This window comes from Bufo gargarizans, chromosome 8, assembly GCF_014858855.1.
Source record: "Bufo gargarizans isolate SCDJY-AF-19 chromosome 8, ASM1485885v1, whole genome shotgun sequence".
Classification (NCBI taxonomy): Eukaryota; Metazoa; Chordata; class Amphibia; order Anura; family Bufonidae; genus Bufo; species Bufo gargarizans.
In genome coordinates this window covers 39,901,036-39,927,785 of record NC_058087.1, presented here as the reverse complement: position 1 = coordinate 39,927,785, position 26,750 = coordinate 39,901,036, and the positions used below count along the sequence as shown (strand labels likewise).

The following is a 26,750-nucleotide window of genomic DNA, read 5'->3' as shown; positions in this document are numbered from 1 at the left end:
TGGGCATTTCTAATGTACATTTTTTCCTCTGGCAGCGCCCCCTGCTGTTTCTCCTTCTGGATAAGACAAGGACTAAAAACTCGTCCGTGTGCACGAGGCCAAAAACTACACTGGAGAGAAGCGTTTTCTGCACCGATGGTGCGCATTATTCCAGATATTTCAATTTACTTATTTGTTTTACCATTCGTGGGTTAACCCCTTTAGTAAGGCACAGCGTGACTCTTTACTTTTTTAGGCTCAATTCACACTAACATCATTGCTTCCATTTGGGAGATTTATGAAACGGTCAAAGCTGCACTGTGATTGGTTGCTGTGGGCAACAGACAGTTTTTTATCATTTTTTAGGGCTTATTCAGATGGCCATATGCTGTCCGCAAAAATGCGGATTAGATGCTGTCCCATTCACTTCTATGGGGCCCTTTTCTTCCATTGCACGGCTCAGCAAAAAAATTAAACATGTCCTATACTTGTCCTGATTTTCACTGACATGGCCCTATTGAAGTCTATGGATGAGCAAAAAAAGGAATGCAATCTGTTTTTTTGCGGACATGCTAAACTGTCAGCAAAAAAACGGATCCGCATTTTTGCAGACAGCATACGGCCATCTGAATGAGAGGGCGCAAGACAGAGACAGAGAGCGCAAGACAAAGACAGAGAGCACAAGACAGATCGTATGCAGAACCATTCAGTTCAATGGGCCGCAAAAAAAATAGAAATAATGAAATGACTCGCATTCCATGTCCGTATGTCGGTTCTGCAAAAAAATAGAACATGTCCTATTATTGTCTGCATTACAGACAAGGATAGGACTGTTCTATTAGGGGACGGCCCTTCCGTTCCGCAAAATGAGGAATGCACATGGCCGGTATCCGTATTTTGCGCATCCGCAATTTGCGAACCGTAAAACACGCAACGGCAGTGTGCATGAGCCCTAAGAGAGTGAAAAGCATATTGGCAGTTTTTCTTATTACCTTAAAGTTAACGTGAGGGGGGGAAAAAAAGAATTACAAAAGATAAATAAAAGTAAAAAAACATATGTTCTTCAGAATTTGGCGAGATGAGTGCAGAGAATGGAGCGGATGAGCAGTGCTACAAACCAGTGCGGGGAGAAGTACGAGACAGAACACGCGCTGGAGGCTGCTGAGGGCACACCAGCGGGCACTGATGCCTTAGCTTTTACAGCTCTATATTTCACTGGTAACCGATCAGCCTCCATTTTGAGGCGTGCAGAGCTGCTGAGCGCATGTCATGACAGTGCGGAGCCGGCTCTGCAGTCAGAGAAGCCGGCACCAGATGTCACTGCAGGATGAAAAGGCTGGAACGCTCCACTCGGAGGAGAACACGCAAAAACACACGTGCAAAATATTTCCACTTTTCCAATACGCAAACTGCTCCAGAGGTTGTCCAGACAGCGCTTGTGATATGATGGTATAGGGGGGTCCCCCAATCATCAAGTACAGCCATCATCTATGGGGGGCTGCAGGGCAAATAGAGTAAGGTCGTATTCCGATGAAGCATGTAAGGCTATGCTCACATGGCAAGTAGAAAAATATTGAGCCGATGTAACCCCTTCACGACCTGCAGCATACATATACGGTGGAGGTGAGGGCTTTAAAGTTTTACACAGCAGACGCCCGGCGGGACTGTCCGTGATCAGCAATAACGTCAAACGCAGACATCTGACCCTGCACTAACATTTTCTTTCAGTGTCTGTTCTGGGTTTTTTCCGCATTACGGACAAGGATAGGACTGTTCTATTAGAGGCCAGCTATTCTGTTCCGCAAAATATGGAATGCACACGGATGTCATCCGTATTTTTTGCGGATCCATTTTTTGCGGCCCGCAAAATACATACAGTCGTGTGCAAGAGGCATTACGCAGAGATCGAGCCGTTCGGTTGCTGGCAGGGACAGGCCTGTGGCTCCACAGCGAGTCTCCCATTGGTAAATCATTGCAGTCTAGGGGAGAAGCGATCAGACAACTGCATATTCAAATCCCCTGAGAGGGCTTAAAGGGGTATTTGGGTACGGAGACAGGGACCCAAAAGACCTCAGAAGTGCTTCGTAGTGCTTCAGTGGGCTTCTGATCCGTGCCTCCGGACTGCTCTGTGTCTTGCGGATTGCGGACCCCTTCAAGTCAATGGGTCTGCATCCATGATACGGGATTCACACAGTCAGTGCCCACAGGTACGGACGGCCTACAGTCATGTGCACGAGTCCTAAATGTGCTGCTGTAATCGTACTGACCCAGAGAATGAAGGAACCAGTTAGTCTTAGTGCGCAGGGAACTCCGTAAAAACGAAACCCATAAAACCATTTGGTATTTTTTCCAGCTTCCCACTACATTGTATGCAGAAAACAGTCCCTCATACAGCTATGTGAAAAAAAAAAAAAAAAAAAAAAAAAAAAAAGAAGTTATGGCTCCAGGAAAATAAATGAAAATGCAAAAATAAAGAATCGCTCTATGCTTAAGGGGTTAAAGAGAAATTATCCTCTGAAATAAAGGAGATTTTTTGTGTATGCTTTTATCCAGCAGCGTTTTCTGCTGCAGACATGCCTGCAAAATAAATAGCAAAAAAAAACAGCAGCCGCCGATTCTGGACTCTGATGCGAACTACCACTTGAATGGGGTCCGGAATCTGCATCTGATGGTCTACACCTCCAAAATGTAGTACATGCTTTACTTTTTTGCGGCGTGGAGGCACGGACAGAAAACCCACGAAATCACTCCGTAGTGCGTCTGATCCGTGCCTCCGTTCTGCACTGCTCCGTACCTTCTGGATTGCAGACCCATTCAAGTGAATGGTTCCGCATCTGTGATACTGTGCGCTCAGCTGTTTGCGGCCTGCAATACGGGCACGGGCCTCCTACGGTCCTAAGATTATACACCGCTCTTAATAAAGCCCCTTCGCTGGCGGTGGATCGCCGGAGCCATGTAGAGGTGCCCCGGCCTCTCCAGTTCTAAACGTGAGACAGCTTGCGAGCGGTCTTACATTCAGACCTTTTTCTACGCCTGAAACAAGCGTACAAAATAGTGAATGAGACGGGTCTACCAGCCCGTCCCCTTCCCCACCCATGCCATGCCCACTTTCTTATACCTGCCGTGAGTGAGGAAAAGTCGCAGATTGCGGTGCGACTAACTGTATTAGACAGATTTCAGCATAAAGAATGACCGCCATAACTTTAGCCCAAAAATAGGTAGAATGCAGTAATACAAGAAAATTGCCCCAAAGGTATTCACAGCCTTTAAACTCAAGATGGCACCCGGACGTGAATATCGTTTGAATGATTAGGCCCTTGGGCCTGCTGACATTTCAGTTTTACATAGCTTACCTTTTCAAGTCTGCTAGGTTTTCCTATACAGAGGGCCACAGTAAAAAAATAAAATAAAAAACACAGTATACCGCAACGTATATGTTTTTTCACAATGGGAGTCAATGACAGACACTGTAACCCCCCACCTCGAAGATATACAGTCCTGATGTACTCCTTGGATGAAAGGAGCAGAGGCTTTCACCCTGCGGAAGCTCCTATAGAGTAAAGACGTAATGACCTTTCATTTCCTAGCTCATGGGGGTAAATACATTGCCGTCAGGTCTCATGCACATGACCGTAGCAGTTTTGCGATCCGCATATCGCGAATCCACAAAACACGGAGCCTGGCCCTGTGCATGGTGACAATTTTTTTTTCCACTCCTGTAGAAACGTCCTATCCTTGTCAAGAAAACGGACGAGTACAGGACCATCTTAGGGAAGATTTATCAAACTGGTGCAAAGTAGAACTGGCTTGGTTGTCCATAGCAACCAATCAGATTCCACCTTTCATTTTTCACAGCTCCTTTGGAAAATGAAAGGTGGAATCTGATTGGTTGCTATGGGCAACTAAGCTGGTTCTACTTTGCACCAGTTTGATAAATCTCCCCCATGAGGAAACTGCTCATTATGCATTTATATGAGGCACATTAGGCGCTCTCACGAGGCGGTATTCTGGGTCCTATTTTGCAAAATGCACACGACCGTTGTTTTAGTCCGCATCCGAGCTGCAGTTTTTGCGGCTCGGATGCGGACCCATTCACTTCATTGGGGCCGCAAAAGATGTGGACAGCACTCAGTGTGCTGTCCACATCTGTTGCTCCATTCCGTGGGCCGCAATAAAAATATAACCTGTCCTATTCTTGTCCATTTTGCAGACAAGAGTAGGCAGTTATATCAATGGCTGTCCGTGCCGTTATGCAAATTGCGGAACGCACACGGATGCCATCCATGTTTTGCGGATCTGCAATTTGCGGACCACAAAACACACAACGATCGTGTGCATGAGGCCTAAGAGTGTCTAGCTCTTCCATGTTTTGAACCCACTCTCGGATTTGGTTTGCAAATACTGACCAAGACACTGCCATGTGACCGTGGCCTTGCCCTTAGGGCCACAACCCCTATAGACACTGTGGCTTAGGCCTCTTTCACACGTCAGTGAGTCACGTATGTGCGTTGTTCTGGTCTCCGCTTTCGTATCCATTGATATCAATGGGTGTATTTGCAGACTATGGATTGGTGCATTACGTATACGGCATGAGACCGCTGAGGTATATACCAGCAAGTCACCACTGCAGCTTTGTATACAAACAGTGGGAGGAGGACCAGAGCTGTGACGCATTTAGTGGCATGGGCCCCCCTTTCTAGACAACCCCTTTAACTCCCGGATAATACTTTTACAGCTGTGTTCACATCTGTATTGAATGCTTTACATTGAGATCTTCCATTGCCAATTCTCTAAAAGGGGTGGTCAGGCCTTGGACCTACAACCCCTGGGGTCCTCCCTGTCGCCTTAGACTCACCTCTCCGTGGTCCATTACCAGCCGCTTCCAGTCACTGCAGGGCCAGGAAGTGTCTTTGTGCAATGACCGCTGCGGCCAATTACTGCCGAGACTTAGCGTTCAAGCCACGGTGACCACTGAGGCCCGAGACTGTCCACAGCAGTCACAGGAGAAGCCACTACCGGTCCCCACAGGAACCGAGCAAGGTCAGGACCGCGAAAAATGGCGAGTACCCATTTTGTCTTGAAGGGACAGGGGCAGTACCCCAGGAGTTGCCAAGCTCTAAGGCCGGACAACCCCTTTAAGAAATACTGGTATAACATGCGGTCTCATTTCTTTTTGGGTAAAATGACGTAACCTATTATAGCCAATGGGGTCCGTGTGGCGCAGTTTGTGTCAGCCATGTGACAAATCCATCATGATCTACGATGTCATAGAAAGGATCACGGTACATTTATTCTAGCGCACTGCAAGCATCACACTGCCATGGGGTTTTGGGACATGGTCCAGGGGTGCAGATCCATCGTGCCATTCTTCTAGAGGAGCCAGTAAAGATGAAAGCGCAGCAGCCGCAGCGCTTCATGAGCCCCTCAAACATACATGATTTCCTGACTGTCTAGGCTGGCACAATAGCAATGCTTGTATCTGCTTAAATATATGTGGTGAGAACAGCGCATGGGGATATCCTAGGAATCGATGGTCCCTCGTCTGTCACAAATCAATATACACTTCTGGAGTTTCAGGAGAAGACATGTGCAAGCCATAAAATGCTTCAATGCTGTTTGTCAAAACCTCAGACACATTACTCATTCATTTATATGCTTCCCAAGGGACAGGCGCATCTGCGCCATTTCCCACACCCACCGATCCTTGTCAGACCGTCATATCAGGACCAGGAATCAAGCCTGAAATGCTCAATGTGCATTTACACGGGACTATTATTGGGCCGATCTGCCGCAGATCACTGATCGCTCGTTCATCGGGGGAGGGTCCATTCACACGATCCGCAAATCAAACCATGGGTCCGCAGATCAAGAAAACCTGACCGTGTGCGCAGCATATCACGGTGTGTACCTACTGACTTCAATGTAGGACATGTCTTATATTTTTCGGGGTGGACGCACGCAACCGGAAGCCCAAGGAAGCTGCTCAGCTCATGGAAATTGCCTGTCCAGTCGGAGCGTGTAAATATGCTTTTATCATCAAGGGGGCCAACCCACTATATCATGTTAAGGGCTCATGCTCACGACTGTAGTTTCGGTCCGCATCTGATCTGCATTGTTTGCGGATCCATTCACTTGAGGCTGTAAAAGAAATGCAAAACCACAATCCATATGTCCGATCCGCTGCCCCCCAAAAAGGATAGAACAATAGAACATGTCCTATTCTTGTCCGTTTTGCGGACAATGATAGGACATTTCTAGGAGAGTCTAAAAAAAAAAAAAAAAGAAAAAGTGGCATGCCCACGGCCAGGATCCTTGTTTTGTGGATCTGAAATTTGCAGACCGCTAAACACTTACGGCCATGCACAGGAGCACTTCAATGTTTCAAAGGCATAAACACATTGACAGCACTTTCAGGTGAAATATTATGTGATTTATTCAGCCGGACATAACTTTAGGCAACGTCTCGGGCTATAGGTAGCCCTTCATCAGGAGAGAAAATATTTCATGATCTTACAGGAATCCATCGTATAAACCGTATAATTCTAAGGGATCCTCCGAAAACCGTCATTATCTAAAAATCTTATCTAAGGCCTCCTGCACGCGACCGTATGGCTTTTTCAGTGTTTTGTGGTCTGTTTTGCACGGATCCATTGTTCCGTTTTTTGTTTCCGTTTCTGTTCCGTTTTTCCAGATGGCATATACAGTAATTACATAGATAAAATTGAGCTGGGCATAAAATTTTCAATAGATGGTTCCGCAAAAAAAGGAAGACATACGGATGCATTTCCGTATGTGTTCCGTTTTTTTGCGGACCCATTGACTTGAATGGAGCCACGGAACATAATTTGCAGGCAATAATAAGACATGTTCTATCTTTAACCATTCACACGTCCGTAAGTGTTCTGCGGATCCGCAATTTGCGGATCCGCAAAACACGGGCACCTGCAATGTGCGATCCGCAATTTTCGGACCGCACATCACAGACACTATAATAGAAAATGCCTTTTCTGGTCCGCAATTGCGGACAAGAATAGGACATGTTCTATTTTTTTTCAGGAACAAAATTGCGGATCCCGAAAAAACGGATGCGTATCCCGAAAATGCGGATGCGGATCCAGGAAATGTGGATTTGCATCCGTTCCAGCCCTATTGAAAGTGAATGGGTCTGCAAATTGCGGAATGAATGCGGACCCAAATTACGGACGTGTGAATGGACCCTAAACAGAACGGAAAAACTGAAATACGGAAACGGAATGCATACGAAGTACATTCCGTTTTTTTTTGCGGAACTATTGAAATGAATGGTTTCGTATACGGAACGCAAAAAACGGCCAGTAAACGTGGAAAAAAACGGTTGTGTGAAAGAGGCCTAAGGCGGTACAGATATATAAAAAAAAATACAAAGGTACATTGACGGGGGGGGGGGGGGAGTTTAAGCATAACCCATTGTCATCGATTGCAATATCAAAACTGTACGAATGTATTGTTAAGGGTCCATTCACACGTCCGTAATTTGGGTCCGCATTCGTTTCGCAACTTGCGGACCCATTCACTTTCAATAGGGCTGAAATGGATGCGAATCCACATTTCCGGGATCAGCATCCATTTTTTCGGGATCTGCTATTCCGGACCAGAAAAGGCATTTTCTATTATAGTGTCTGTGATGTGTGGTCCGCAAATTGCGGATCGCACATTTCAGGTGTCCGTGTTTTGCGGATCCGCAAAACACTTACGGACATGTGAATGGACCCTTATACGATGGATACCTGTAACATCATGAAATATTTTCTCTCCTGATGAAGGGCTACCTATAGCCCGAAACGTTGCCTAAAGTTATGTCCGGCTGAATAAATCACAAATATTTCACCTGCAATTTTGGAGTGCTGTCAATTTGATTATGGAACACGAATAGGGTCCCATAGGTGGATTTAGGGACCCGCACAGACGAGCACCCTACGAAAAGCCAGTAATTGAATGAGTGCTGTGATCATCCATATTTGAAATAGATGTTTCAAAGGGGTGCTCCGAGATTAAACTATTAATGACCTATGCTTAGAACAGATCTACAATATCAGATTGGCGTGTGGTCGGGATTCGGAGTCCATCCGATCAGCTGTGCAGCGCCAGAACTAAACAGCTTTGTTCCCTATGTATTGGCCGCGCCAGGTTACAGCAGAACTACTCCCATTCCCAGATGTTCGGTGAAGGATAGGTCATCATAGCCAAGTCTCACAGAACCCTCTTTAAAGGGTCAAACTCTTAGACAGCTGAGTAGAAAGCCCCTCTATGACCTAATAGGAAATAAAATGTCCCGATGGGTCGCACTTTACTTGCGTATAACAATATCCACACCAAAAATGTTAAAATAGAAAATATTAGTAACCCAACAACCATCCGGTGACTTTAAGATCTTTACTGGCCTCGTTAAACCAATTGCAGCCATAAAACCGAAGTCTTCTTCTGCCTTTCACTTTCAGTGGTCAGGAAATCTTCCTTCCTGACAAGCATCTGAAGATCACAATGGAATGCGGCTCCTTTCTCCTGTTTACTGTAAGTGACTGATCGCAGGGAAAAAACGAGACTCCAGGCGTTAAGCCAAACATCATGGGCTTAAGTACGTCACGGTTAGATGAGCCATAAATATTCTCAACTACCTGTCAAACCTGGATCCACAGCGCTGGACAGCAGATAGGAGCGGCCGGGGTCATCAGATTTGCTTCTAACTGGTCTAATTGTAATAGCACAAACAAAAAATATCTACTTTTTAGGCTACTTTGACATCTGCGTTGTGAGATCCGGCACAGGCTCTCAAAACTGCTGCACAACGCTACAGTTTGGCTTCCGATCTTACCAGAATGCATTCAGTTCCAGTTTGTTGTGTTCCAATGCCGGACACAAAACCGCTGCAAACTGCGTTTTTGTGTGCGGAATGGGAAACTGAAGAATGGACACGAAAAAAAACGGATCCAGTGCCCATTGACTTGCAATGGTTTGAGTGCCGGATCCAGTTTCATTATTTTCGATATAATACAACCGGATGCGTTCAGAACGGATGCCGCCAGTTGTATTATGATGATGAAAGCGTTTTGCTGTGGTTTTGAGATCTAAAAACCAGACAGCAAAAGCGCAGATGTGAACGTAGCCTTACATAGGGGAAACCACCCCCCCATAAAGGACCCCATTTTAGAAACTACGCTACTCAAGTTATTCAAAAATGATTTTACAAACTTTGTTAACCTTTTAGGTGTTCCACAAGAACACCCATAAACATAGGGCCCATTGGAAACAATGCAGATGCATACGTCAAACTAGCAGCACCAATCAAGAACGCACTCTATACACACATATATATATATATATATATATATATATATATATTTGTAAACATTAAGATACTTTGTTATGGGCACGTTTAAAAAAAAAAAAAAAGAATATAAGGTATTGGGCACACAACAGATGAGGCACCAAATACATGGTCATAAATGACGCAGCAAGCAGGACATACATCCAAATTGATATACAAAACCGCACACACAGGATGATACAGACCCAGTATGGCACCTCAAAACAACCCCAACAAGTGATTCGCGTTGTGCTTCCTCAGGGGGAGGTGGAACCGACCATTTGCCCACCATAGGCGGACGCTGACCCATTCACTTGAAAGGGGTCCACGATCCGCACAGCAAAAAAGTAGTGCTTCTGTGGGGTTCCATTCCTCCGTTCCGCACTGTATCTTCCGGATTGCGGATTCATTCAAGTGAATGGGTCCGCATCAGAGATGCGGTGCACAAACGGCCAGTTTCCGTATATTGTGGACCTGCTGTTTGAGGGCCACAATACAGGCACCGGCCAACAACGGCCATGTGCATGAGGCCTAAGGAGACAGTTTTATTAGTACTATTTTGGGGTACATATGGTTTTTAATCACTCAATATTATCCTTTTTGTGAGGCAAGGTAACCAAAAATGGCTGTTCTAGCACAGTATTTAGCTGACAGGAGAGATCATGCGTTATTTTTATAAAGCAGGTTGTTACAGATGCAATGATACCAAATGTCTATTTAAATTTTATTGCCGTGTTACATAATAAATAGGGATGAGCGAACCGAATTCAGATGAAACATTCGGAGTCGATTCGCATCAAACTTTGTTCTAATACTGTACGGAGCAGGAGCTGACTGTATTAGAATGTATTGGCTCCGAAGAGCCAAAGTTATTGCGTCGTGAAGTCTTGCAAGACTTTGCATAATAACTTCAGAAATTAATTTGTACTGTAAAAAAAACAAACAAAAAAAAAAAAAACACACATTTTCTGAACTCGGGTTCGGTTCCAAGGTACTTCGTGAACCAATACATTCTAATAGTCAGCTCCTGCTCCGTACAGTATTAGAACAAAGTTTGATGCGAATCGACTTCGGATGTTTAATCCGAAGTCAATTCGCTCATTCCTAATAATAAAGCAATTTAGTCTCCATTTTTTCAAATCCATCTTTTTTATTTTTCTGCTGATCGTCTTGTGCAGGAGCTCACTTTTTTGCATGAAGAATTGAAATTTTTATTGGTACTATGAGTTTTCAACATTCAATATTACACTTTTTGGGACAAGGTCACTAAAAATGGCTGTTTTGGAATAGTTTTTATTTTAGTTTATATATTTTTATGGTCACTTGAGGGGGTCGATCATGTGGTGTTTTTGTAGAGCAGGTTGTTACGGACATAGCGATACCTAATATGACTATATTTTTATTAAGTTTTACACAGCAAAAGCATTTTTGAAAAAAATAAATAAATCTTGTTTTTGTGTTGCCGTTTTCTGAAAGCCATATATTTTTCTTCTTTTTCGGGCAATTGTCTTATGTAGGGGCTTGTTTTTCGCAAGATGAGGCGACGGTTTGATTGGCACCATTTTGGGGTACATACAACTCTGATTGCTTAGTATTACACTTTTTGTGAGGCAAGGTGGGAGTTCATCTGACATGGTGGATCAGATTATATTTTCATAGAGCCAGTCCGCAGCGATATCTAATATGTCTGTTTTTCTTTATTATGGGAAAAGGGCTTTTTTTTTTTTTTATGCACATGCAACAGATACCCTTTCAGTGCACTGAGCCACTCTGTGCACCCTCCGACTTCCTGTGCCAGCCCCTCTCTCTTGCCCGACACTGAGGATGGCGACAAGAAATATGTGCATGCGTGACCACTGCTGGCCGTAAGCTATGGTGGACATTGCCGTGGGAATCAAATATAACAGAATGCAGCATGGGGACAGTGGTAACTTTGCATACAGAACTTTTATTTTTTTTATATTATAACCAATTGGAGAGTATACTAACGTCTTAAATATCTACACTGTAGGCCACAATCGCATTACTGGAAATGCCAATATAGACACGACAGTAAGGGCTCATGCACACGGCAGTTGCCCGGCGGTGGCCATATTGCGGCTCGCATACAGGGAGTCTGCAATACACGAGCATCGGCCGTGTGCACCACGGATCGCGGACCCATTCACTTTAACGGGTCCGCAATCACAGAGATGTGGAACAGAGGCACAGATCGGAACCCCACGGCCATGCCTCCGCACCGCAAAAAAGTAGTGCATGCACTACTTTTTTGCGGTGCAGACCATCAGATGCAGACCGCGGACGCAATTCAAGTGAATGGGTCCGCGATCCGCATGAGGCTGCACCACGTTCGTGCCCGTGCATTGCGGACCGCAATTTGCGATTCACAGCACAGGCCCGGCTGGCACACAGCGGTGGGCATGAGCCCTAAAACAGAGGCACCACAGGTAACGCTAGGGGACACTTACTACTCTGCAAACAAATAAAGAAACAACTTAGGCTACTTTCACACCTGCGTTAGGTGCAGATCCGTTTGGTATCTGCACAGACGGATCCGCACCGATAATGCAAACGCTTGTATCCGTTCAGAATGGATCCATTTGCATTACCATGAACAAAAAAAATAATAATAATGCAAACAGATCCATTTTGACTTACATTGAAAGTGAATGGGAGGCAGATCCGTTTTCAATTGCACTATATTGTGTCAGTGAAAACGGATCCGTCCCCATTGACTTACATTGCAAGTCAGGACGGATCCGTTTGGCTCTGCATCGTCAGGCAGACAGCAAAACGCTGCAAGCAGTGTTTTGGTGTCCGCCTCCAGAGCGGAATGGTGGCTGAATGGAGGCAAACACCAGTGTGAAAGTAGCCTTATCTACCATAAATATTAGGCCTCCTGCACACAAACGTTTTTTTTCCCCCGTTTACGTTCCGTTTTTTGCATTCCGTATACGGAACCATTCATTTCAATGGATCTGCAAAAAAAATGCCGTATGCCTTCCGTATTTCCGTTCAAAGATAGAATATGTCCTATTATTGGCCACATAACGGACAAGGATAGTACTGTTCTATCAGGGGCCAGCTGTTCCGTTATGCACACACAGACGTCATCCATATTTTTTGTGGACCGCAAAATACTGAAAAGCCATACGGTCGTGTGCAAGAGGCCTTAGACTAAGGGCCCATTCAGATGGGCGTAGTGCTTTGTGGATCCACAATTTGCGGATCCGCGAAACATGGATGCCGGCTGTGTGCGTTCTCCAATTTGCGGACCACAAATGTCTGCAACCATAATAGAAAATGCCTATTCTTGGGACAAGAATAGGACAAGCTCTATCTTTTTCGCGGAGTGGAACAGAAACCACGGATGCGGACAGCACACGTTGTGCTATTAGACTCTTTTGCGGCCCCATTGAAATAGCCGTCTGAATAAGCCCTAAGGTTTTGCCAAAAGGTGCATCAGGGCTGACACCAAGTCAGAGGTCAGAAAAAAGACAGTCGGCATCACTGATAAGTTGCAACTTCTTTTTGCTTTTATTGTCACGTAAATATAATTGTATACCAGCGAGTGCCAGTCTTCATACCAAGTCCGAGGAGTCACTGCAATATCTGTGAAGACCTCCGGCTACTGTATAACAAACGACGATTGGCTAGTTTTAGAAAGTCACTGACACATGAGATGTGCTGCCGATAATCATATAAGGCTACTTTCACACTTGTGTTGTTAAGGCCTCATGCACACGACCGTGCCGTTTTTTTTGCGGTGCGCAAACTGAAGCCGCCGGTGTGCCTTCCACAATTTGCAGAACGAAACGGGCGGCCCATTGTAGACATGTTTATTCTTGTCCGCAAAACGGACAAGAATAGGACGTGCTATATTTTTTTTGCGGGGCCTCGGAACGGAGCAACGGATGCGGACAGCACAGAGAGTGCTGTCCGCATCTTTTGCGGCCCTATTGAAGTGAATGGGTCCGCCCCCGAGCCGCAAAAAACGCAGCTCGGATGTGGACCCGAAAAACGGTCGTGTGCATGAGGCCTAATTCCGGTATTGAGAGCCGGCAGAGGATCTCAATATCGGAATTAAACAGATCCGTTTTGATTTTGCACATCAGGATGCATGCGTTCCGATAGGATGCGGTTGTGCGAGATCAAAACGGGAAAAAAAAATAAAAAAGTATCAGTCACTGAATACATTGAAAATCAATTAGTGACGGATACATTGCTTTCAGTGCCGGATCCGTTTTTATGAACAGACACAAAACAGCAGCTTGCAGCGGTTTTGTGTCCGGTCACAAAACAGGAATGCTGCCGGAACGGAAGACATCCTGATGCATCCTGAACGGGTCTCTTTCTATTCAGAATGCATGATGACTAAAAGGGAAACTTTTTTTTTCCGGTATTGAGATCCTCAATACCGGAAAACAACAACGCAAGTGTGAAAGTAGCCTAAACTGTACGGCCGAGGATCTATTTCCTATAATGTCAGAGATGCAGGACCCCGGCCACTACACAGTGGACAGAGATACTGGTGACCTATCCTGAGGTCATCAATACGGAAAATCCCCTAAAGGGTTCCTGTCACCATGAAAATGCTAAATAACCTGCAGGCAGCCTGTGATAGAGCAGGAGGAGCTGAGCAGATCGGAATATAGATTTATGGGAAAAGATTCTATAAAACTTGTATTTTATACATTTATATTCCTACAAACGCTTGTTATCGATGATCTTAGCGATTATCTGTCAGTGTAATAGGGCCTGGAATAGTTTCTACTCCAGGCACATGGACGCACCTCGTCATAAATTAGGCAAACCCTCCGGCAGTAGAAGGGGGGGAATCAAAGACCAGTATAAAAAGCCAGCATTTGTAAATGACCCCCAGTGTTTGGTCAGTGAATTGTGAGCCAACCCCAGGACTGGAGCCTCCACAGACATCAGCGATAAGATCTGCACCTGGTTTCAGCTCACAATCACTGACCGAACACTGAGGCCTCGCCCACATTTCCGTGTCAGTTTGATGTCAGTGGAAAAAAAGTGTCCGGTTCATCCGTAAAGGATCCGTACTTAGTCTGTGTGTCAGTTTTTACCCTCCGCGTGTAGTCCATAATCCACAGATGCTGCCGAGCTGAAAATTAATTTCCAAACCATCTCCTATCAGTCTTTAGTGAAAAACGGAAGCAACATGGATGCCATCTGTGTTGTGTCCATGATTTTCACGGAGCCGTAGACTTCAATGTGCGGGTTTGTTCCACATCACGGACTAAAGTAGTGCATGTCTCCGTCATTTAATTTTTTTACTGAGCCACGGGCAGTAAAAAAAAAATTCTGGTGTGTGAACAAGCACAATCAAATCATTGGGCACGTGTGCTGTCTGCAGAAAATGCGGATGAGGCACGAGATCGCCTTCACACGTTGTGGATATTGTTGCAGAATTTTCCACGACTGAAAATCAGTTCCATTCATCTGAACGAGGCCTGCAGAAATCGGTGTGCTTGCCGTCCCATTCAAATGAATGGAAATGATTTTCGGTCGCGGAAAATTCTGCAACAAAATCCACAGCGTGCGTGAAGGCGCCCTTTCGTGTTTGTAGTGGCGGTTCTTCTGTACTTTTGCTGCAAAAACACTAGCTGCAGATGTCAGCTGAAGGTCTAGGGCAGTGATGGCTAACCTCCGGGACTCCAGCGGTGGTGAAACTACGACTCCCAGCATGCTCCATTCATTTCTGTGGAATTCTGAGAACAGCCTAGCAAGTGTACATTTTGGGAGTTGTAGTTTTAACACAGCTGGAGTGCCGGAGGTTAGCCATCACAGGCCTAGAGGATATATGAAACACTACTGGTGTTGTTGTTCATTAGGCCTCTTGCACACGAATGTTGTGTGTCCGCGGCCATATTGCGGCCTGCATACGGCGGGTGCGCACTACACGGGCACCCCCTGTGTGCACTCCGTATCACGGATGCGGATCCCTTAACTTGAATGGGTCCGCAATCATGGAGATGCGGAACATAAGCACGGATTGGAACCCCACGGAAGCACTACGGAGTGCTTCCGTGGTGTTTCTATCCGTGCCTTTGCACCACCCCAAAAAATTTTTTGCAGTGCGGACAGTTCGCGGACGGCGCCCGTGCAAATTGCGGTCCCCAATGCACGGAATGGATGCACAAAGTTTGTGTGCAAGAGGCCTTAGGAGGTGTTTGTTGTTTTGCTGCCTCCTTTTCAAAAAGAGCAGCACGCTGTAGCTCTGGCGTTTTTACATCTCATTAGGAAAAAAAGCCAGAAAAAAAAAATTCTTCACACAGCCATTTAGAAAACATCATAACACAAAAACTGCAGCAAAAAGAAAATTTCAATTGACCCAAAAAAAAAAAAAAAAAAAAAAAAAAAAGCCCTTCCCAAATTGCTGTGTATGTGGACCCTAGTGAAAGTAAAGATCAGCGGCAAACAGCCGGAGCTCCAGCACGCCCGCTGATCATTTTGCACACACTGCTAATCCCGGGTTATTTCTACACACAATATTTAGAAGTTGAGTCACTCGGTAAATGCTTCACGTACCGATACTGGAGGACAACGCAGCTGGTCATACTGGAAATAGCCATCGAGCCTGATGACAGACAGACCCCTGAGCTCCTCTAATGCTATGGAAGAGCCAACTCCCCCGACGTCAGATTACTGCGCAATGCTACCCAGAATGCAAATTACCAGGGCACGCGATGCATGGTCATCTGTAGTATCGTAATGGTGGAGGGGCCCTATCCTTAGGATCGGCTATCAATGTTGAAGGGAGATGGGGGCTGATCTCCGTGGTATGAAACAATCAGAACAGAGTTTTATACCTGTAGATGCCCATTCGTACAAGTTCCTGTGCCCGGTACGTCATCCCATTCAATGAGAGAGGCCTCCTGTACGATCATTTGGAAGAACCCATTAAACTTTTTATACAGAGCTTAATAATATAATTAAAAGGGCATCTGTCAGCAGTTTTGTCCCTATGAGACTGGCTGACCTGTTACATTTATGCTTGGCAGCTGTAGGAATCTGTGTTGGTCCCATGTTCATTCGTGCCTGCATTGCTGAGAAAAGTGAAGTTTTAACATATGCAAATGAGCCTCTAGCAGCAACGGGGGCGCTGCCATTACACCTAGAGGCTATTCCGGTCGGTGGGGGTCCTACCTGTGGTTGATCCATTTATTTCTAAGGGAGTTCAAGAGAGAGTACAGAGCTCGGCTACCTCTAGAACTCCCATAGAAACATATTGGGGGGGCGGGCACACTCATGAGCAACCAGCCGCTGTGTTCATTTCAGGGGGGCTGCAGGGCGTCCGTTCTCATGAGCGGTGGGAGTTCCAGAGGTAGGACCCCCACCGAATAGGTATCCACAGGATAGGGGATAACTGCAAACAACAGGAATACCCCTTTAAGGAGTGATACGACTTCTCCATTTTGAATCCACTCCTCGTTTTGTTTTCAAAAAGTGCATCAAAAACCCAGAATGCTGCGGCGGCACCCCGACTCCTGACAATTTATGATCCGTTGTTCCAGGCGCCATAGGCTATTTCTGCAGCTGGACACAAACGGCTTGTATCCTTTCCGTAGAAATGGCCAATGACAGCGTGAAGGCCATCACCCGCGCAGATTGCTGGACTCATGGCACTTAGGAGATTTTGGCGGCAAGGCACAATGAAGCCATCAGGAAATGCAATTCGCTGCATGTTCTATAATACATTTTGGTAACTGCCAATTACATCACGCAAAGCTCCAGGAAATTGCAGTAATTCACAATTTAAGGGGTTTCCAGAGAGAAACATTCTTTTTAAAAACAGAATAGAAAGTGTTAAAAACTAAAAAGAAGCATTAAACTGTCCCCATACTTAAAGGGAACCTGTCACCGGGATTTTGTGTATAGAGCTGAGGACATGGGTTGCTAGATGGCCGCTAGCACATCCGCAATACCCAGTCCCCATAGCTCTGTGTGCTTTTATTGTGTCAAAAAACCGATTTGATACATATGCAAATTAACCTGAGATGAGTCCTGTCCCTGACTCATCTCACATACAGGACTCATCTCAGGGACAGGACTCCTCTCAGGTTAATTTGCATATGCATCAAGTCGTTATTTTTACACAATAAAAGCACACAGAGCTATGGGGACTGGATATTGCGGATGTGCTAGCAGCCATCTAGCAGCCCATGTCCCCAGCTCTATGGCCAAAATCCCGGTGACAGGTTCCCTTTAAGGAAAATGTTTAATATGTAACAACAACATATCAAAACTTTTAATTGGTGGCGGTCCAGGGGCTGAGACCCCCAGCCAAACGCTAGAATGAGGAGAGAGAAGCGCTCACACGGGCCCTATGGTCTGTCTCGCTTCAGTCTCCTGCAGGAGGTGGGCGCTTCTCTCTCCTCATTCTAGCAATCGTCGGGGGGGGGGTCTCAGTATTCAGACCCCCATTGACACTTTTGATATGTTGCCATGACCTATCAAAAGTATTCCTAGAGTTCAGGGAAACTTTAAAGGGCATCTGTCAGCAGTTTTGTACCTATGACACCGGCTGCCCTGTTCCATGTGCACTTGGCAGCTGAAGACATCTGTGTTGGTCCCATGTTCATGTGTGTCCACATTGCTGAGACCTATCCTGAGGATAGGTCATCTATATACATTACTGGAAAACCTTGAAGGGGTTGTCTCACTTCAGTAAATGGCATTATGTAGAGAAAGTAACTTACTAATGTATTGCGATTGTCCATATTGCCTCCTTTGCTGGCTGGATTCATTTTCCCATCACATTATACACTGCTCATTTCCATGGTTACGACCACCCTGCAATCCAGCAGTGATGGTCACGCTTGCACACTATAGGAAAAAGCGTCTGGCCCTCTGGTATCTGCGCTGCAGCAGTGGCCAAAACCCTGAATACGACAGTGTATAATGTGATGGAAATATGAATCCAGCCAGCAAAGGAGGCAATATAGACAATCACAATACATTAGTAAGTGCCTTGTAGTAAATTTCTCTACATTGTAAATGCCATCTGCTGAAGTGAGACAACCGTTTAACTATAAAAGTACCACCAGCCTAACAGTAGTAAAACAGAACTAGCAAAAAGTATGAAATTAAAAAAAATATATAAAAAGCAAAAAAGTTTTCCCTTATAAAATACCATAGAGCGGATTCTACTTCACAAGTTATCCGTCGGCCTTCTATAAAGCAGAATGGTGGCGGGGGGCGTCTCACATGTATGTCGGGGGTGTCTCACATGTATGTCGGGGGTCTGCCCTTCTGCATGAACTGATAATCACCACAGGTCTGTCCCAGAATAATCGCACAGAGGGATTTCACGGACGGACACGGACCTATCCCCACCCCTTTGACAAACAGCAAACAACATATTCGCCATCAGTCACAAAAAACAATCAATCACATTTTACAACCGCAGCAGCGAGCAATAACTGATACGGCGCGGGCGATAACAAGCCGTCGCACTGATAACCACCTGTAATAAAGGAAATATGCTTACGATTGGTGAGCTGAAGAGGTTTTCACTCCAGAAAATTGTAAAAAAAAAAAAAAATCCAAATTAAAGAGGACCTGTCAGCTCTCCTCCATGTGATAATTCTGGAGCATCCATTCTTATGACTACGATGTGCCGTTCCTTTATTATTCCTGCTAGAAGTTATGAATGAAACACTAACAGTTTGCAGTGAAGGTTCAGATGGGTGTCACCAGTCGGGGGTGTGACCCTGCACAGTCTGACACCATCCAATCAGTGCTGCCAGCGTCAGACAGTACAGGGACACGCCCCCGACTGGTAACAGCCAAAAGATGGACCAACATCTAGCGACGCCACAGAGGCCAGGAGGACTCACTTCTGGTCTTCGCTGGGTGACTACGTCCTGGGAGCTTTCACGTGCAAAACGCAGTGAGAAATCACCCTCCGCTTCTGAGGAACTGTCAGAGACCATTCGTATGTGTCAAGTTTTTCAAACCAGACAATTGATTACTACAAATTTTTCCAGTCAAGTCACGGTCAAAGGGTGTAACGCCTCCACGTTTAGCGTTCGTGTTACATCCGTAAATTACAGACTGCCCACCAATGACCCGAACGGAGACCGTTAGAGGGAATCGTGCCGTGCGTCATTAGACTCGGGTCAGGATTAAAGGGGTTTTCTGAGACTTTTATACTGATGACCTATGAGCTGGAGAGGTCATCAGTATCTGATCGGTGGGGGTCAGCTGTTTGATAAAGCACCGGCGCTCGCTGTAGTGACCAAAGGATAGGTCATCAGTATAAGGCAGGGATCCTCAAACTGCGGCCCTCCAGCTGTTGCAAAACTACAACTCCCAGCATGCCCGAACAGCCTACAGGTATAAGCCTGCAGCAGGGCATTGTGGGAGTTGTAGTTTTACAACAGCTGGAGGGCCGCAGTTTGAGGATGTCTGGTATAAGAGCTTGTGCACATGAACAATTTTCTTTTTCCGTGTCCATTCTGGGTTTTTTTTGTGGTCCATATGCCAAACCATTCACTTCAACTGGTCCACAAAAAAACGCAAATGACAATGACTCAGTGCATGTTCCGTTTCCATATGTCGCATAGCCATTCTGCAAATGTCCTATTATTGTCCGCATTACAGACAAGGATAGGACTGCTCTTTTAGGGGCCAGCTGTTCTGTTCCGCAAAATACGGAATGCACACAGCTGCCATTTGCGTTTTGTGGATCCGCAATTCGTGGACCATCCAATGGTAATCTGCATGAGCCCTAAAAGTCTTGGAAAACCCCTTTAATGGCACAGAAATGAGACCGTATTAGGCCTCATGCACACAAGCATATATTCTTTGTGTCCGTTTCTTTTTTTATTGCGAACCGTATGCGGGACTATTCATTTCAATGGGTCACAAAAAACACGGAAGTTACACTGTGTGCATTCCGTATGTCCGCATGTCTGTTCCGCAAAAAAATTAAATAAAATCATGTCCTATCACCGTTCGCATTACGAACAAGGATAGGACTGTCCTATTAGGAGCCAGCTGTTCCGTTCCGTAAAATGCAGAATGCACACAGATCTCATCTGTATTTTTTGCGGATTTATGTTTTACGGACCGCAAAATACATCCGGTGGTGTGCATGAGCCCTTATGGCCATTCATGTGTAGCTGACAGCAGCTTTCCTTGGAAATGCAAGGGGTGAGCAGCTGGAAAATCCTGTAAAAGTGAGCATTTTTTGGGGTGCGATGCTCATGTAGGATCAGCGGGAATCATCACTGTACTTCCAGTACAATATGAGGGTGCCACGGCTTCACACTGGCGAGGATGGCACAGGACTGGAGACGCTCGGGCAGTATGAATGAACATAATACCCGGATTGTTCCACCTCTGCATGTATAAATCTGATTGTTCTGCAGAAAGATGTCCTACGAAGCGTGCGCTCAGCACAATCCGCCCGTTATTTATCATGAAAAATGCCCCACATACATAACAGATGCATTCAGCGCGATCACAAGTCAGAGCAACGGCCGGATGGTCAGATTTTATTTCATTTTTAAGCAAAAATCAGGCAAAAAAATAAAAATATAAATAACTTACAAAATAAGGCTAGGTTTCCTGATGCAGTTTTGGAGGCCAAAACCAGGACTGAATAAAAAAAATAAAAAAGTCCCATGTAGACTTTCTCTCCTTTTATGATCCATTCATGATTTTGTTTTCCAAAACTGCTTGAGGAAAGCCGACCGCGCGGCCGTACCCTACATTCCTAGCCATTACCCTGTCAGGTCACACCCATGTGCAATCACACAACATGGAGAGCAGTATTGGGACGCTCCTCTTCAACACTGAATTCAAGCGTTTCATTCAGTCCCATCGCCACAGGTGTATAAAATCCAGCCCCCAGCCATGCAGTGGGTAAAAGAATGGCTCGTTCTAAAGAGCCGATTGATTTCCAGCGTGGTCCTGTAGTAGGAGGCGTCCGTTCTATTCAGTTCCTGAAATGTCTTCCCTCCTAGAGACGCCGCCATCAGCTCTGAGCGGTATCACTGCAAAGCAGAGGCGCTTAGGTACCACAGCAAGTCAGCCGCGAAGCGGAGACCTGGCGAAGTCACAGAGCGGGGCGACCGAGTGCTGACTCCATAAGCGCAGAGACCTAAACGTCAGCACAAAGTCTGTGCTGTGCCAGGAGCTTCGTGGCATGGGTTGCCAGGCTGAACAGCGGCATGCCAGCCTTACATCACCATGCACAGCGCCAAGTGTCAGATGGAGCGGTGTGAAGCGCGTCACCGCTGGATTCTGGAAACGTGTCCTGTGGAGTGACGACTCGCGCCTCTCTATCTGACAGCCTGATGGACAAGTCTGCGTTTGGCGAATGTCGGGAGAGCGTCGCCCACCTGACTGCATTCACCAGACCTTACGGGGAGGGCTAACAAGATGGGTCTGACTTGTAGGGGTTGGCCTAGGCCCCTTGGGGGTATTCCGGTCACAAAAAGGGGGATAGGGGACAACTATTAGATTGGTGGGGGGTCCTGTCGAGCTCCCCTTGAAATGGACGGAGGCGCACCGCTGCTCCATTCCGTCGCTGGAGATAGCCACGCGGATTTTGAGATCTGGGGATAAACCGCATCAGATCCGCCAACAAATCCACAGGTAACACACGGGGATCTTGGTGCGGAAATTCTGGTTCACACCCTGCGCCCCTGTGAGGATAGAGGGACCCTCCAGCAAGGTCTGCACCCTGGGGCCCCCAGGTCAGAGGGCACCTGCCAGGACCAGCAGAGACTCCTGCACAGGTGTCACTGCCCAGCGTGCCTCTCCTGTCACATCCACAGACCGCTCCCTGCCCTCCTCCCGCACACCCACCTGCTGTGCCCGCCACACCTACCGCTTCTTAGGGATGGAAGGAGCTACCGGGGCCTTGCACTGGTTGGGAGTCAGGGCTGCGGCCTGTAAGTGCCCGGAGATGATCCTCAGCCTGCGCTGCGAACAAGCGGACACCGGGGATCCCTGGGCGGTCGCCATGCTTCCGTGTTGTACGAAGGAGGGGGGCCTGGGGGAGAGGTCACAGCGTGGGTACTGTGTGGCTTCCCGTCATACCGCGCGAAGGCCGTTACTAAGCAACCGCAGAACGCTGCCGTCTCCCGCTCCTCGCTTCCTGGTTCACCTGCTAGGAGGGGGCGGGGCGCCGCGTCACGTGATCTATAGCCGGGCGTCCCCTTAGGGTGTGGGGGAAACGGTCCAGCGTGTGATAACGGATGTAGCGGCGTAGTGAGAACGGTCTCTGGGGTAGACGGCGGAGAATCTCCTGACAGGCGGAATCTTCCAGAAGGTTTTTTTTTTTATTCCATAAATTGGAACAGCCGTGCGTTTTTTTCCCTGAGGACAAGTACCTGTCTGAGGGCTTGTTTTTGTGGGTTAGGGCTCATGCTCAAGAAGGTATTTTTCTTCCGTTTCCATTCCGTTTTTTTTAATTTTTTTTACAAGTCCGTTCATTTCAATGGGGCTGGGGAAAAAAACGGAAATGACTCAGCGTTCATATTTCCGCTCCGCGAAAAAATATTAGGTCCTATTCTTGTCCGTTTTTCAGACAAGGACAGGCACTGTTACAATGGACCCGCCCAAAAAACTGATGCAACATGGAAGTCACACGGATGTAATCTGTTTTCTTTTTTGCAGATCTGTATTTTATGGACCGCAAATGACATACGGTTGCGTGCATGAGCCCTAAGGCTCTATATTTCGGGCGCACTGTCTTGCCCTATAGATAAAAAAAAAAATTAAATTAGCTTTTATTAACTCTTTCATGGGGGATGGAAGAAAAACAGCAACCCTCCTTGTTACTTTGCTGCGTTCGCAGTGTGACATGAACCTGTCACCTTTAGGCCTCATGCACACGACCGTTGTTTGCGTCCGTGTCCGTTCCGCCGATTTTAGCGTTTCAGGTGCAGACCCATTCATTTCTATGGAGCCGTTGAAAATGCGGATAGTGCACCATTTGCCATCCGCGTCCGTGATCCGTGGTTCCAGTCCGTCAAAAAAATATAACCTGTCCTATTCTTGTCTGTGGAAAACGGTTCGCGGACCCTTTCAAGTCAATGGGACCGCTAAAAAAACACGGAGGCACACAAGATTGTCGTCCGCGTCTATTTTATTCCTATCATTTGCATGGCAAACCTGTCTTAGGCCCCTTTCACACGGGCGAGTATTCCGCGCGGATGCGATGCGTGAGTTGAACGCATTGCACCCGCACTGAATCAGGACCCATTCATTTCTATGGGGCTGTGCACATGAGCGGTGATTTTCACTCATGACTTGTGCGTTGCGTGAAAATCGCAGCATGCTCTATATTGTGCGTTTTCCACGCAGGCCCCATAGAAGTGAATGGGACTGCGTGAAAATCGCAAGCCTCCGCAAGCAAGTGCGGATGTGGTGCGATTTTCACGCACGGTTGCTAGGAGACGATCGGTATGGAGACCCGATCATTATTATTTTCCCTTATATCATGGTTATAAGGGAAAATAATAGCATTCTGAATACAAAATGCATAGTACAATAGTGCTGGAGGGGTTAAAAAAAATTATTTAACTCACCTTAATCCACTTGATCGCGCAGCCGGCATCTCTTCTGTCTTCTGTGCTGTGTGCAGGAACAGGACCTGTGGTGACATCACTTCGGTCATCACATGATCCATCACCATGGTAAAAGATCATGTGATGGATCATGTGATGACCGGAGTGATGTCACCACAGGTCCTTTTCCTGCACACAACAAAGAAGAAGACAGAAGATATGCCGGCTGCGCGATCAAGTGGATTAAGGTGAGTTAAATTATTTTTTATTTTTTTTAACCCCTCTAGCGCTGTTTTACTATGCATTCTGTATTCAGAATGCTATTATTTTCCCTTTATAACCATGTTATAAGGGAAAATAATACAATCTACAGAACACCGATCCCAAGCCCGAACTTCTGTGAAGAAGTTCGGGTTTGGGTGCCAAACATGCCGATTTTTCTCACGCGCGTGCAAAACGCATTACAATATTTTGCACTTGCACGGAAAAATCGCACATGTTCCCGCAACGCACCCGCTTCATCCCTATTGACTATAATGGGGACGGGGCGGAGCTCCTGCACAGCACGGCAGTTCGCGGTGAGAGGCCACCGGACATGCAGGACTTTTAGTCCGGCGGCCTTTCGCCAAGCCGTGCTGCGCCGGAGCTCCGCCCCCTGTCCCCATTATAGTCAACAGCCTGTTGGATCCGTACTGCCGCAAGTGTGAAAGTAGCCTAATACTGTACGGAGTTCCTGCAGTATTAGAATGTATTGGCGCCGAAGTTATTACTTCGCGAAGTGTCGCGAGACTTCGTGTAATAACTTTGTGAATTACATATTACTGTAAAAAATCTTCATACCGAACTCGGGTTTGGTTCCAAGATACCCCTGTAAGGTTTTTTACAGTAGAAATGAATTCACAAAGTTATTAAGCGAAGTCTCGCGACACTTCGCGTAGTAATAACTTCTGCTCATCGGAGCCAATACATTCTAATACTGTACGGAGCGCTCGCTCCTTACAGTATTACAACGAAGTCTTATGAGAATCGACTTCGGATGAAGCATCTGATGTCGATTCGCTCATCCCCAGTCACCACGATCTGATATCTGAGGCAGCCATAAACGGACTGGTTTTTGCACCGGGTCGCAGTGTATCCTCCTTTACGGTGCAGAGGTTGAAAGCGGAAGGTAATGGTGGCAGAGTAAATTTGCATGCTGCAGATTGAAAACCGGTAGTGCAAGAAAGGCTTAGGGTCCATTCAGACGTCCGTAGTGCATTGAGGATCCGCAATACACCCGGCTGGCACCCCCATAGAACTGCGACAAGAATAGGACATGTTCTATTTTTTCCGGAGCCGCAGACCGGAAGATCGGGGGCGCGCTCCGGAAATGTGGATGCGGACAGCACATAGTGTTCTCTCCACATCCATTCCATTCCCATAGAGAATGAATGGGTCGGCACCCGTTCTGCAATTTGCGGAACGGATGCGGACCCATTATACGGACGTGTGAGTGGAGCCTTAAAGGGACTGTTCACCCCCAGGAGGCTTTTGGGCAGACCTGCACGGGGAGTCATACTTGATCCCCGCTGATGGGTTCCTGCGCTTCATAATGCTTCTGTGGGCTTCCAATCCGTGCCTCCGTTCCACACCATATATTCCATGATACAGCGTGCCCAGGCGGCACATGTGGCGCTCACATGGAGTATCCAATAAAACCTCTTTGTTAAATCCATATTTAGGGCTCAGGCACACGGCCATTGCTTTTTTTTTTTTTGCGGTCCACAAATTGCGTTTTTTGGGCTCCCTCTGGGTTTTCATTCCTTTATGGTTATGGGGATCTATTGTATGCTGTTATGGAAGGGGTTATGCCAAGACTTAAACTTCTCACCTATCACAGGATAGTGGATGAGAATCTGATTAGTGGTCCCCACTGATCACGAGAATGGGGTCCTGTGTCACCCTGTATGAACGGAGAGGGGGTCAATCATGTGCACCACTGCTCCATTCATCACTTTGACAGATAAATGGATCAGCAGCACACATGCTTGACTTTCACTAAAATGATACGGGGGACACCGGACCCTCATGATCAGTGGAGGTCCCAGCGGTAAACCTTTGCTGTAATAAGTTTAAATCTTGGGACAACCCCTTAAGTGGGTAGTGTCGCTGTTTTATGCCGCTCTAAAAAACGTCATCAGCATTTTTTCCTTGTTGAACAATCCCTTTAAGTGAAGCCGTAAGAAAACATAAAACGATGCAAAGCGGGGGCAGCGGCCTGTGTCTTCTCAGCTGCAAAACCCATTGCAGGGAGCCCAGGACCACACTCCATCCAACCCAATCCACCGGGCATAGGAAGCCGTTTGTGCTGCCATTGACTGCAACTTAAAACATCCATAATCTGATCCATCAGAAACAGAAAAAATACCTCTTTTGAAGAAAATGGGGGTAATTCACTAATAGTTTTAAGACTCTTTGTCACATGGCCCCTATTTTGCAAATTTTTTATATTCGTTGCAAGGGCGTTTTTATGCCATATTCGATACATAAGAGTGTCCTAATTTTATGCCAGAAAAAAAGGCGTAAAAGTTGCCGACAAAAACGTACCACTCAGGGGCTGGTTTAGATTTTCCAGTAGGCGCACGGACTACCAAAGATGACGAGGCTTGCGTCCCCCCCTCATAAATTATGCAAATCTTCCGGCAGCAACGCCAGCGTAAAATGTACAATCTAAGGGTCCATTCACATGTCCGTAATTTGGGTCCGCATTCGTTCCGCAATTTGCCCATTCACTTTCAGTGGGGCTGAAACGGATGCAAATCCGCATTTTAGGTATCCGCAATTCCGTTCCTGAAAAAAATAGAACATGTTCTATTCTATATTATAGTGTCAGCAATGTG

At 46.4% G+C, this 26,750-nt stretch overlaps 1 protein-coding gene across 1 annotated transcript in view; it reads right to left on the bottom strand.

The window, feature by feature from the left end:
* The window catches only part of AGPS (alkylglycerone phosphate synthase), a 177,821-nt gene extending 155,345 nt beyond the window's left edge, over positions 1-22,476 (bottom strand). The window contains exon 1 of the mRNA XM_044304288.1: positions 22,188-22,476. Within this exon, the coding sequence (XP_044160223.1) occupies positions 22,188-22,324 (137 nt within the window). The 5' untranslated portion in view covers positions 22,325-22,476. The remainder of the gene's footprint in view (positions 1-22,187) is intronic.
* Positions 22,477-26,750: the final 4,274 nt, after the last annotated feature.